This window comes from Hydra vulgaris, chromosome 10 (genome assembly GCF_038396675.1).
Source record: "Hydra vulgaris chromosome 10, alternate assembly HydraT2T_AEP".
Taxonomy (NCBI): Eukaryota; Metazoa; Cnidaria; class Hydrozoa; order Anthoathecata; family Hydridae; genus Hydra; species Hydra vulgaris.
This window is the reverse complement of record NC_088929.1, coordinates 46,182,248-46,196,436: the sequence shown is the minus strand read 5'-3', so window position 1 is coordinate 46,196,436 and position 14,189 is coordinate 46,182,248. Positions and strand designations below refer to the sequence as shown.

Below are 14,189 nucleotides of genomic sequence, written 5' to 3'. Positions count from 1 at the left end.
AGCTTTTATATAACTCCATTTAATGTATTTTCCATCACAATCCTTAAGTACTAATCCTAAATCACATAACACATTTCTAGCTAATTCTAGCATATGACTTGGGTCAGGGATTACATACAAGTAGTGATTATGGCCTTCAAAAGTAAATTTTCGATTAATTTTTTCTTGTCTTTTCCCAAATGTACATCCTAGTGATGCAACAAAATTAAAGTTAACATTTACACCATCAAATGTAATGCTACGTACATTTATTTTTTTTATCAGAGGAAACTGTTAATGCTTTGTTAATAAGACATGAAAGGTTTTCAGCTGTTATTTTACTACACAGTATATAGCCAATAAGTGTTTTCCAATGACCTCGTAATCCTACCAGCATAAATACCAATGCTTCTGTAGCTGGTGTATCTGGTTCAATTGCAACAATATCTTTTCCATAATCTGTAAATCCAATAAATCGACCTGTCTTTTTATTGTTTAGAATTGATGTTTTGATTACCATTGCATCTATAATTAATGCAAAATCTTTATAATTAATGTCAGTCTCTGCTTTTATACTAATATAACTTAAAATATCTTCAAAAAAACCAGGTTCACAATCTACAGAGGAAGTCCAGTTGGCTAGAGAGCTTGAAGCAGGTAAATGGAGTATAGGCTGTAGAAAATTGTATGCTTTAGGTGAGTAAAAATGCAGAGTTATTGTAAATTTTTTAATTTCATCAGTATACCTATGCCCTTTTGGAAGTGAGGTATTGTTTTTAAACTGATTTTTTATAATATCAAAAGTCAATCCACTAAAGTTTTTACAAAGAACATTAGCAGCATCTCCAGAAACAATTTTTTTTTGCTTAGATTTTTTAGCATAACCTTTAATAAATTTATTTTTTTCTTTTCGTCGCAACTTTTGTTTAAGAATTTTAATTTTTGCCTTTAATTTTGCTTTAGCTGGACTTGCATTTTTCGATAATGTACTTTTAGAAATAATAGTATCATCATTAATAATTTTGTTACTACTTTCGATAATATTAAAGCTACTATCTATATCCACCTGGCAATCAATACTCTCTGTTGTTTCTAAAATAACACTATTGATATAAATTTCGTTACTATTAGCAGCAACATTATTGTTATCACTTATATCCGAATGGAAATCGATGTGGAAAAACTTTTTTAATGAGTATCTTTTTATTTTTTTGCGGCGATATAGAACTAAACTTTCTTTTGACTTTTGGTTTTGAAACAATAATAATAGATGGCACAGAAAAAGGTTTTAATTTAGGCTTGTTATTAAAATCAGGTATACTGTAATCTGAAGGTAAAAAGTGATCACTACATATGCGGCTGTGCTCAGTAGGAATAGATGTTTCATGTTTTATAGCAACAATCCACCTTTTACAGAGTTCGCTATCATTAATTGGAAATTTAGGAAATGCTTTGTTGTCATTTTTCATTGCTCTATTTGTGCAACCAGCTGCAGCACAAGAATTAACCATGATTTATAAATTTTGAATATTAAATATCGAATATTAATTGATCCAAACAACCGTGATTTACTATTTTTTAAATTTGCCCCCCCCCCCATAATGGCCGATTTTTGCTTCAAAAAATACGCGGAAATTAGACATCTAGTTATTTTTAATATATCATTGTGTTAAATAAGTAGATCGTTAAATAAGTTGACAAACTGAACAATCAAGGCATTTTTGCTAAGCCAGACGAACAAATTTAAATAAAAACATACGTAACTGAACTAAAAGCGTTTTCTTTGCCATGCGAATTGTTATTACTTTAGGGCATTTTTATAGTGATAATTTACTACTTTTAATAATATTTAACTCACGACGTATATTCTAATCGGAATTTATATCTTTATAGTATAGTATGACAAGAAACATATTTTTAAGAAAAAGCTTTTTGATAGGCCATTCACCCGAATTAAACAATCTTAAGCTTCGTATTTGTTTTGTTTTGATAAATAGCATAAAGATTTTGCCCCCCATAATGGTCGATTTTTGCTTCACTTTTTCTTATGCCAATTTACGGCAGTTAGACATCTAGTTATTTTTAATATATCATTGATTTAACGTGACTTAATCATGGCGTACTTAATAACAGGCCTATTCACCGTGCGGATGACGTCATAAACTGGAGGCGAGTTTTTTAAACAAAAAATACAGAAAAAATAACTTGAACTGAACATAAAAATTAATTTTTAAGGAAGAAATAATAATAAACAACAAAAATGCATTTGAAATATATTAAAAAATAATAATACTTTTTTCTTTTATTCTATTATAGTTATATACAGTGTAATTATTTAAATTTAACAGTTCAATTTAACAAAAAAACAGTTGCATAGATGACCTATGTTATTTAACGCTAAGCTTTAAAAGTTTTTGTTTTGAATCCTATAAATTAAATATGAACAGAAACCATGGTTTCTGTTCATATTTAATTTATAGGATTCTGATACAAGCATCATTAGATTGCACAAAGAAGATATACATGTATTATCAGCTACTTCACGAAACATAATATAACAATATATTACCCATTGACAAACTGAATCACCAGGTATAGTTAATCCTCCATGATTAATTTCAGTAAAATCTCTAAATTTCTCATAATAAAAATATGAATCATCTGAATCTTTGTCATTTTGGACAATATAACCAGCAATATATCAAATATCAAACATTTTTCTTCATTTAAGTAAAAACCACATCTTTCACAAGAATGACCTGATGTAGTAAAATCAAGATCAACACCATATTTGTCTAATTGCAAAAGTAGTTTCGTTTTTATGATACCCACTTTCTCTAGTATTTGTTGAACAGTGATAAAATACGTACCTCCTGATCCCTGTCTCAGTTTTCCAAACTGCTTTTCTAATGGATCAGTTGTAAATGTTCCAAGCAAAACATACTTATGACTTGTAGACAAGAGAAACTTTGATAACTCCACAAGACCATTACAAGTATGATAGATACTTTTAGAAGTATCTTTAGTGAAGCTTTTAAAACAAACTATTTGAGTAGAGCACATTTGCTTAACCATGTTTCCAAATTCTAACAGCTTTTGAAGATTAAAATCATCAGAAGAGAAAATAGCAGACCGATTCAGATCACGCATATGTACATCTGCATAAAGGCTATGAACATTAACAATTCTCCAAAATTCAGTTATTATTGAAAGAAAAGAAATAGTATCATCAACATCTTTTAACTCTGGGTGACATTTTAAAGCATTAACTGTTTCTTCGCAAAATACTTTCAGACAAGTGGAAACTTTTTGCCTTTCAATTGGTTTTGGGAACACAGCAACATCTGTAAATTTAGACATTTTAATCATTTGATTTGATTCTAATTTATGCAATGCTACAATATGAGACCATTTGGCAACTTTTTTTTCTTTATTAACAAAAAATTCAAGTTCCTGTGACTTTTCAGTGATCCAATTATTGTGAATGTTCTTTAAAAGGCGCACAAAATCATACAGAAGATATATATTATCTTTTGTTTGCCAAGGTACGCCATCTGTCTCAAATTTCTTGAAAAAGACTTGATTTACCCTGATACCATCACAAACTATAGAAATAACATGACCACCAGCTGCTTTTATCGCAGATAAAAAAAGTAGTTTATTCAAAAAGAAAATTTGAATTGATGTCACACACAGGAAGCATTTTACATAAAAATTTAGGTCCACCAAACAAATAACCATAAAACTAAAAACAGTATTTGCAAGAACATTTGGATTACTAACTGCTTTTCCAAAAACTGTTCCCCCATGGTACTGCAACATAGTCTTTACATAAACTTCATCTAATAGAAGAATGCAGTTTTTATGTCTAATGTCTGTTAAGTTTGAAAAAATCTTTTGTAGATAAATATCCTCATGAATAGATTTTACTTTTGATGTTAGTCTTGTTAATATTGTAATCCTAGGAAGTTCAAAGTCTTCTTGAAGACGATTATATGTAGCATGTGACATAGCAAAGTACTTAAAAGCTCTAATCATTGTTTCAACAGAACACTTTTTATCTGTAACAGGTTTATCGTTCATTGAAAAAAGTTGCTGTTGAATAATTTTTTCTTTACTGCTTATCTCATATGAATTTAAAAATCGAACTGCTTCTTGAATATTCGACCATCTATTCAATATGGTAATTCTGTTCTGTGAGAGTGTTTTTATTAAGCATTTGACTCCAAAGTGAAAAGATTCATACTGAAAATTATTATTTATTTTTAGAAGAAACAATGGAACACCTGTGTCATGAACATACTCTAACAATTGAATCAAAACTTGATTTTCTGTTTTAGTATTAAATATATCAATTCCATTAAATTTATAGTTTTCTATGTGTGTTTTCAGATCATTAAAAGATTTTATAACATCTTTTAAATTAAAAGCAGACAACTCGTCAGGTTGAACATTTCTAGTTTCTGCATGTGATCTTGAAGTTGTTCTGGGACAACCAGATGGTTTAGGTATTAAACTTGGTTTTACACACTTGAACACAGATGGAGGATCACATGGTCTTTCTTTGCCATTATCTTTTGTCAAAGTCTATCAAAAAAGGCCAGTGCCTTTCACAAACAACGGTGTCTTTCTTATCTGGTATGTTGTCTCTTGGTTTAACAGCCAACCACTTTTTTCTTTCTTCTGGTGTTCAAAGAAGACGAAAAGTTTTTTCTTAGGAACTTTTATCATAATTGCCGATGCAATTCGTGACACAGCATTTACGACCCATGTTTATAACAAAGTAAACTAAAAATTTTAAAATTGACTAAATAATTTAGCAAGCACTTCGACTTGTTACAGAATGGAATATAGGAAATACAAAATGTTCGCCTCAAGTTTATGACGTCATCCGCACGATGAATAGGCCTGTTATAAAGTACGCCTTGGACTTAATACGTTAAATATGTATCCGTAAACTAATGCATGCGCAGAATATCATTTTGTCTAGTTATTTAACGATCTACTTATTTAATGTGACAACGGACAAACATAAACTTAACTGTTTTCAAAACGACTGAAAAATCTGGCCAGTTTTTCGCAACTAAATATTATTTCCGTGGTCAGGATTCGAGAGTGATTGTTCCTGCTTCCAAACCAAGCTTGTTAAAAGAATGAGTTTTTGATAGGGCATTTTAAACCTTACCCACAACCTAACACCCAACTTTAAGATAGACCTGTAATATTTGATAGTAATGGAGAATAAAAAAAATAAACGTCTGTTGTATATAGATATTACCAATTTCATAAAAAAAAAAGTACTCTATTATGAAAATTTTTTGTGAGGTGTAGGTGGCAAAGATCATCCAAGTCATATTTTAAAAATCCGGAATATTGTTTAGATATAATATCCGGAAATAATCAGGAATTTATTTTCCCTTATTTTCTTTTTAATTTCGCTTTTAGCTAAGTTGATTCAATTTTTTTAATTTTGACACTTTTCATAACAATTTGACACTTTCAACTTCATAATAATTTGACACTTTTCATTTTCTGAGTGATGAGTGAAAAAGCTTAAAAAACAAATATATTACAAAAATATATGTATATATTTTTGAATATTTGTATTTATTTATATATTTTTGAACATTTTTGAAAAGTATATGTATATATTAAGTTAAAGTATACTTCAACTTGCATGTATTTGAAAGGTGAACATTCAGAAACACTAAAAGTTAAAAAAAATATCTGGAACTCCGTAAATACCCGGAAAAAGATAATCCCTGAGGTTTGTGGAATAGCACTTCCTCTAGATCCCTCGATGCACCCTTTACCTAGAAACTAATTTGAAATTTAAGCCCATTTATATATATATATATATATATATATATATATATATATATATATATATATATATATATATATAAATATATAAATATATATATATATATATATATATATATATATATATATATATATATATATATATATATATATATATATATATATATATGTAATATACACACAATAAAATGACTCACCAATGCAACTAGAGTTATTTACATCTAAAACCCACCCAGTTGTACATGAGCACAAAAAACTACCAAATGTATTTTGACACACTCCATTAGTCCAAGAACATGGAGGATATAAACTGTTACATTCATTAATATCTAAATAAAAAAATAAACATTTATCAGCAAAATTACTATTACTTCTTTATTTTTATTAAAATTATTATGTGTTTGCTTTATTATTGCCTAAGGTGCATTTGCCATAAGGCGAATCTAGGCTACTGGCTAAAGACGCCAACCAAAATAATGCGCTTGAAAAAAACGCCAAATGCAAAAACAACAATAACAACAAAACAGATATTTTTTTTAAATATCGAAATATCATTATTAAGAGTAAATATAAATAATTGACAAGAAAGGAGTCACTCTTGCAGTAACCTGATAAATAGCAGTAATGAAAAAAATAAACAATAATGACAAAATTAGGTTTCTACAAAATTAGTCAGAAGAAAAAGAAAAATAAGAAAACTAAAAGAAGTTACTAATGATAAAAAATGAAAATAAAGTTTTTATAGAATTTGTTTAAATTTATTTTGTTTTAAATAAAGAAACGAAGATAAATTGTTTTGAAGATTTAATTTTTCAAACTCATTCAAAATGCAAAGAAGACTTCAATTCCATTCACTGATGCATTGATGTGTAATTGAATACTTACCATACCTTTAGTTTTCCATTCTTGATGTTTCTAGTTAAATGTGAATGTATAAATCGCGTTTTAATGAAGAAGGTTGTAATAAAGAAGGTAAATTTTTATTAAGGGAGAAAACAAAAAGATGATGAGCAAATCTGACTAATGCTGACAAGGTAGGAATTTTAAGTTTTTTGAAGAAGTTTGAGGTTTCTGTATCATGGAGTTGAAAGCTTACTATTTGGATTGATTGGCGCTGAACTGATAACAAATAATATTATTAATATTAAAGTTGCCAATTTGTCCCCAAACCTGAGAACAGTAGTTAAGAAATTTTTGGAAAAAAATTGCAAAATTAAGATTTTCAAGGGTACTTTTATCAACAAAATGGCGAATTATTGAAAGCATGCCATTAACTTTATTAAATTTTTACGGAGTGCATCTATATGAAAATTTCATGAGAGGTTCGAATCTATAAAAATACCAAGATATTTAACAACGTGTGTTGGATATAAACGTCCGTTATTAAATTTAACTTTAGTTATATGATTATTGTATAAAGGTTTTTGTCTTGGAGATTAAAAAAATATTAGTTCAGTTTTTTCTAAGTTCACAGAAATTAAGATTGCATTTAGCCAATGAACTAAACCTTTTAGATTAAAGTTTATATTTTTACACAAAGAATGATGAGACTTATTAATTTGCAAGATGTTAGTATCATCTGCAAACAAATGGACTGATGAGAAGTGGACAGAGTTATTTAGATCATTCATAAAAATCAAAAACAATAAAGGGCCAAGAACAAAACCAAGAACAGAGGAGTACCGCAAACTATGTATTTGTCATTTGATTTGCAACCATTAATGCTAACAAACTGCTTCCGATAGGAAAGATAAGATTGAAACCATTTACTAGAGTAATAAATTCGAGGAGTTGCTTACATTACAGGATCCGAGGAGAAAGCAACTCCTCGGATCCTGTAATGTTCAAGTTTAGAAAGTAAAACGTAATGATTAACAAATTTTACGAAGATTTTTTACATTTTCTAAAAAGAATTTTTTCAAATGTATTTTTTTACTCAGTTTTATTAGATTAATTATGATATATTTATAGCTTTTAAAAATAGTTTTTAGTTTAATAACATTTGCTGGATTTTTTATCCTTAACAATTTCCCTCGAACAAGATTTCAAACTTGAATTGATTTTATTATACCTTTAGTAATCCATAGTTTGAATTGACGATTGTAGCCATTAACATTAATTTTATTGAGTGCCACACGACAATCTAACAACAATGTTGTTTGAGAAATAAATGCTTTAAAACAAGAGTTGACATTGTTTTTGTTGAAAATGTCATTCCAATAAGGTTTTAATATTTCAGATTTTAATGATTCTTCATTATCATTTTTAAAGGTCCTGCGGTATAAATTGTGATTGCGTGGTGTAAATAACTTGTAAAAATTATGACAAATAAGAAATTGAGGCAGGCGATCAAAAATAGAAGTTGTTAGATTTCCTGAAATATTCTGGTTAGTGGTTAGATTTGAAAAGATATTGTCAATGATTGTAGCAGAATGGTCACTAACTCTTGTTGGTAGCTTAATAAATAATCAAATATTATAAAAAGTAAGTTTGAAAATTCAGAAGTTGCAAAGTCAGAGTTTGATTGTATCAGATCCATGTTATAATCGTCAAGTAGAAAGACAGATATATTTTCAGTAGATATATTTTGGAGAAGGAAAAGCATTTTATCGTTTACATTCATACTAGGGTGTTTATAGATGCAACCAACAATAACATTTGATTTTTTGGGAAAAATTATTTCAACAAATGTAGATTCTAAATAGTTTGGTGAGTACCGTCATACGGGACTACATGGATTCGAATTTGATACATTTTTATGGTTTGTGGTTCTCTCACATATTTATGTCAATGTAAAAAAAACTTGTTGTTGCTAATTCATGAACTTATTAGATAGTAATGATGATTATAGATAAAAAAAAATATTTGGGTAGACTTTGGTCCCTCTTTTTTTTAGGGGATAAAGGTTAGGCTCAAGTAGCCCCTGTTGTAAGGCTACTTAAACCCATAGTATAAAAAGCCCTCTGCCTTTTGAGGTATCTGGCAAATGACTCAGATAGCTGATGATTTCTTCTAATAAAGCGTTTACCCATTCAACACCTGGGAGATTTTCATTGAAACATTGAAGACCACTCCTTAATCGATTTAGATAGGATTAAACAATAAAACAAAGATCATATGATATCAGTGGGTAGGGAAAATTTGAAACTTTATTTAAGTGATCACAAAATGACAATTTTTCTTCAGGCGTGAAGTAAGCAGGATGCCTTGCATGTTTCTTTGTGATAGTAAGGCGTCGTCTTCGAAGAGCTCTCTTAAAGTTGGAACAGTTGATTCTAAGTTGTTCTTCAGCAAACTACTGACTTATTGCCCCACGTTCAATATTAATACAGACTTGCTCTAGGTTTTGATTGGTATAGTCTTAGTAAGCTCTAGATCTCAATTTTCTTTTATATCTGCAAACCATTCTGGTAGAATCAGTTATGATAGCGCGAAGTATACGCAAAATGATGCATAACATTAGCTTAAACCAACCACCAACATTGTTTAGGTATACATTCTATAACCTAACAAATATTAAAAGCATGATTAAAATAACAGATATATCAACTCCTTTTAAATATATTATTACACTTTGGGGTTTAACGTTAAGGAAAACAAATTTAATCATTTTCAAACATAAGCTGCTACAATGACATTTGGGTTCAAGTAGCAAGTAATTTTAAACTTCAAACATAAATACAATTTTTTTTATCAAAATAATAAAAATTAAAGGCAGTTATAACTGCTACATTTTGTGGCAACTGATGCATCTTTTAAGAAATGTAGTTAAATAATTTTTATCTTTTTTGGTTATGTCTGGACAGACAAAAATTTTACACTTATTTTTACCATTATTGTAGTTTTGCTTAAAAAAATTTTTTTTTGATTACTTCTTGCAAAAAAGTTCAACTTTTTTTTTTATGTTACTTGATTTAAGTAAGTGTATAACTAACTTATTTACTTTTATACCAAATAACTCTGTAAAAAACAAATAAGTTAACATGTTATTTTTTTGGGTTCAAGTAACCCCAGTTAGCTCAAGTAGCCCCACATGACGGTATATGATCAAGTTATCTCTGCTTTTATAAATCAGTTTTTTGATAAAGTTCCACCACAAGAAGATTCGGTTGGTGTGTACTCAAAATTATAATTTGGAATAATAATTGGATGTGTGAAAGGAGATTTAAAGTTAAGAGAACAAAATTTATTTATGTCATAATATTGACATCTACATCAAAAGATTAACAGTTTTAAACAGAAAGAGTCATCAGTTATAATAATTTTATTTGAAGAGAAGAATAGTTTAAATTCATAATCAGATACATCAGTCAACGGAAAGACACCTTTAGTATAACTAAATGCGATCTTGACCATTGCATTTAAAGTTTATTTATAAAACTACATAAGTTGTTTGTAATTAAAAATTACCAACAACTTATGTATTTTTTTTTTTTTCCGACTTAACTCATTTAAAAAATCAACTATGGAGAGTTAATTTTTTAAATGAGTCTTAAGCAGAAGTGTAGGTGACATTTTTGAGCTCTTATGGAAAAAAAAAAAAAAACGCATAAAATCATGTAGAAATAATAATCTTAAAACTGTGTAGAAATATAAAAAATTATGCTTTTTCTAAGAAAAATATACTTAATGGAAACTTAAAAGATAAAGTAAGAAAAGGCAAAAAAAAACAAAATTTATTCAACTTGATTTTACTTTTCTCAATTGAACCAATAAATGTCTTTATTGTCACGAGTTGACATTTCAAAATTGACCAATGTTTCTCAATCCTTGATTGGATTTATTTTATTGTGATATAAACCAACTCAATCTATTATAATAACAAACTGGAAGTGATAAAAAGGAAAGGATTTAAAGATAAATATTAAGCAAAGTCTATCAAAATCTCAATAAAGGCAAATCTATTGTAATTAAATTTGTATAAATTTTATAAAAGTTAGAAAAATCTATTAAGTAGTTTTTGAATAATTAGCAATTAAAGAATGCTAAATTTCATTGTGTTTAACCTTTGTAATTGCAAATTTGAAAATTTGCTTTTTAAAAATTATTTTTAATTCTTAAAACTAACACTTTTTAATGCATAACCTCCTTATAATTAAAAAACGTATTTATACGTTTTTTAATTATAAGGAGGTTATGACTATAGATTTTTTTTATAAATAAATAACTTCACTTAAAGGTCTAATAAGTTATAAAGATTTTAAATTTGCTTTATTTTCCTGATTATCTGCTTACTAAAAACTGACATTTATATGCAATGCATAACCACACAAAAAATTTATATACCTGAGCATGTGTATCCATCACCACTGTATCCACTATAGCAAACACAATTTTCAATACCATAAGCAAGAGTCACACATTGAGCATTTTCATTACATGTACCACATCCAACTATATAGAGAAATTAACTTTTTAAAGATATAACCTAATATGCGATAATATGTAAAATATATTATACCAAAAATAGTATGTTAAGTCAAAACTTTTCAATAAATAAATGATTTGATAATTATAAAAATAACGCATTAAACCCTCAATTTCTATTTAAGTAATCGGTGAGGTTAAGATAATTTTAGAATTATTCAAATTCTTTTATTTGGGGTTGATTTTGTTAGCATATTATGTTTGAGCAAAAGCTCAGACATAATATGCTAATATGCATGTTATAATCTTTTTTTGCTCCAGGTTTTTATGATGCTTAAAGAACCTTTTCTCTTTTTTATACATTTTTTATTATTTTTTTTTACTCTTATAAGTTAACCTAAAGAATACCATTTTTGAGTCTTTGAATAAATTTAGCTCAACAGCATTAACTTGATTTTAGTTAAAAAGTTTTAAATAAGTGCATTAACCGCTATAGATCCTAGTTGTAATCTCTTCTGCCACATATTAATTAAATATAGTTGTCAATATACAAAATTTCTATTAATTTTCGCCAAATATTTAAGAATTTCAATCAAGGATAACTTGCCAACAACAGTCAAAATGCCAACAACAGTCATAACAGACCACATTATTAAACTATGATGTTCATTTCATCTAAGCAATATATTTATTTTAAATCTTATTTAAATCTCGACGAGCAGTGTAGTAGGTTATTAGATTTGCCGGAAATATTAGATCCCATTGCATAAAACTAATAATCTACTATAGTAGTAGATAATAATCTACTACTAGTACTAGTAGTAGGTAATAATCTACTACTAGTACTAGTAGTAGGTAATAATCTACTACTAGTTCTAGTACTTGATAATATTCTATTACTAGTAGTAGATAATAATCTACTACTAGTAGTAGATAATAATCTGCTACTAGTAGTAGATAATAATGTACTACTAGTAGTAGATAATAATCTACTAATATAATAGATTGTTAAATTCGCCTGAATTATTAGATCTGTATGAGGTATTAATTAAATGTAAACTTTTTACATGGGATCTAATAAGTCAGGCAAATCAAATAACATAATACTAAATAGATTATTTGATCCAGGCCCGCACAGAGACTTTGTGGTGCCCAGGGTCAATTTTTGTTCGGTGCCCCAAACTGGTAGTATTGAATTAAGCATGAATTTCACTGTTTATCGTCTGTATGTCTACTATCACATTAGAATTCAATGAAAACAATAATTATTTTTGTACTAACTATAGCTTTTATAAACATTTTACATTTGAACTTGGTTATTTATGGTAAAACAAAAATACAAATACAATATATTTCATCAATAAAATAATAATTATGACTAGTCAGACACTAATTTCACTTTGCGGGCTTTCTTCTTCAAGAAACTAGAGATGACATTTTCGTACGATAAATTCTCGGTAAGGTAGTTTTCAATTTAAATCATCTAAATGTTTGTAAGGCGTTCTTCAGTAATTTTAGATGGCAATTTGGATTTGTTGAGCGCAGTCTTACTGAAAGAGCGATCTCCTTTAGCCACTGAAACCGGAATTGTATTAAAAATGCAAAGCATTTTTGATCTATAATATAAAATAATACAAGCAAAATAGAAGGAAATATTGGCTGAAGACCTTTCTGGTAGATTGTGTTGAGCAATTTGATAGAAGAAAGAGATTCTCTTTGCTTAAAAGTATTTGATCACTTCAGAACATCTCGATGACAGATTTTTTCAATTAAATCTTCTTCTTTTGCATTATTTACCTCGAAATTTACCAGGAATTTTCATTTTTCTTTCAAACCAAGTTTTTCTTCATCACTAAAAGGAGATGGAGAACACCATATGAGCAAAAATATATCCGTCGTCTTTTGAGCTGTATACCTTCTGTATTATATCTGCTGGAGGTGAGTGTCAAGAGCAACATTAAATACGTTCACCTCAAAACCCTTTAATTGGTCTTCGTGAAAGTGGGTTCTGTTCATTGACTTGCAGTGAAGTGTTTTTCTATTTCTTGTACTCTTCTTAACAAAATCATTTTGAAACCCAAAGAAAGCTAACCCAGATGCAACCAGTTTCACATTTGAAGGATTTGGCGCCAAGAAGAACTAAGTTTGTCAAGCTTAAAGTCTTAGAAAGTCATCGATTAGAGTTTTAAAATCTTTGTCTCGTCATACAAAGAAATACTTTCTGATTGAAGAAGGAGGCAGACATCGTTGACACATCGGAGAGCTTTGAACCAGAAAGAAGTCAAGACCATAAACTCAAATGATTGAATCCACTTTTTGAGTGCCTTAACTAAAATCAATTGATGATCTTCTATATCAAGTTCATCAATATGTTTCAAGGACTTCAGTATTTTTTTTTGGTCGTTTCAACAATGGTTAGACAGCTTCTATGCGTGCACTCCATCTTGTTTGTAACGTTTGGTGAAAGGACTGCCCAGTTGCCTCAGTCAAAATCTTCACTTCAGCGCATGGGCTACTACTAAAAAGGTTATACAACAATTGGATGTTGCTAATACAATTCTTGACTACAGTAGAGGATTCTGCAGAATGAACACCAGCTAGATTGAGGCAATGTGCACTGCAAGGCATGAACAAAGCTGGAGGATTTTTTGTGAGAATGATGGTGTGCCCTCCTTTGTATACACTGGATATATTAGCCCCGTTATCATAGCCCTGACCTCTACAGTTCTTTAATTTAGTGGTGTCACAAATATTTTGCGACTTAATAAAAAAGACAATCGTTTAATCATTTTTCCCATTAAAGTTAAACCACGCTTTAAGTTCAGGTTGTCGTGAAAATAACATTTTTAATAAGTTTAGAGTTTTTTATGCTAATTCAATCTACAGCATTTTCTGAATTTACCTCAGAAGTGCAAGATATACCTGAGCTGGTTGTTTTGAACTCTTCTGAATGGTTTGAATAGTATGAAACTTTTATGCATAACTGTAGTTAAAATATTTGGTGTAACAGTCAATAAATA

At 28.7% G+C, this 14,189-nt stretch overlaps 1 protein-coding gene across 5 annotated transcripts in view; it reads right to left on the bottom strand.

Moving 5' to 3' along the window:
- LOC101235964 (SCO-spondin) overlaps positions 1-14,189 on the bottom strand; it is a 204,726-nt gene that overhangs the window by 117,684 nt on the left and 72,853 nt on the right. For all 5 annotated transcript variants that reach the window (XM_065808144.1, XM_065808145.1, XM_065808147.1 and 2 more), the window contains exons 7-8: positions 11,089-11,196; positions 6,000-6,131 (exon numbers count right to left, since the gene is read on the bottom strand). In XM_065808144.1, the coding sequence (XP_065664216.1) occupies positions 6,000-6,131; positions 11,089-11,196 (240 nt within the window). The remainder of the gene's footprint in view (positions 1-5,999; positions 6,132-11,088; positions 11,197-14,189) is intronic.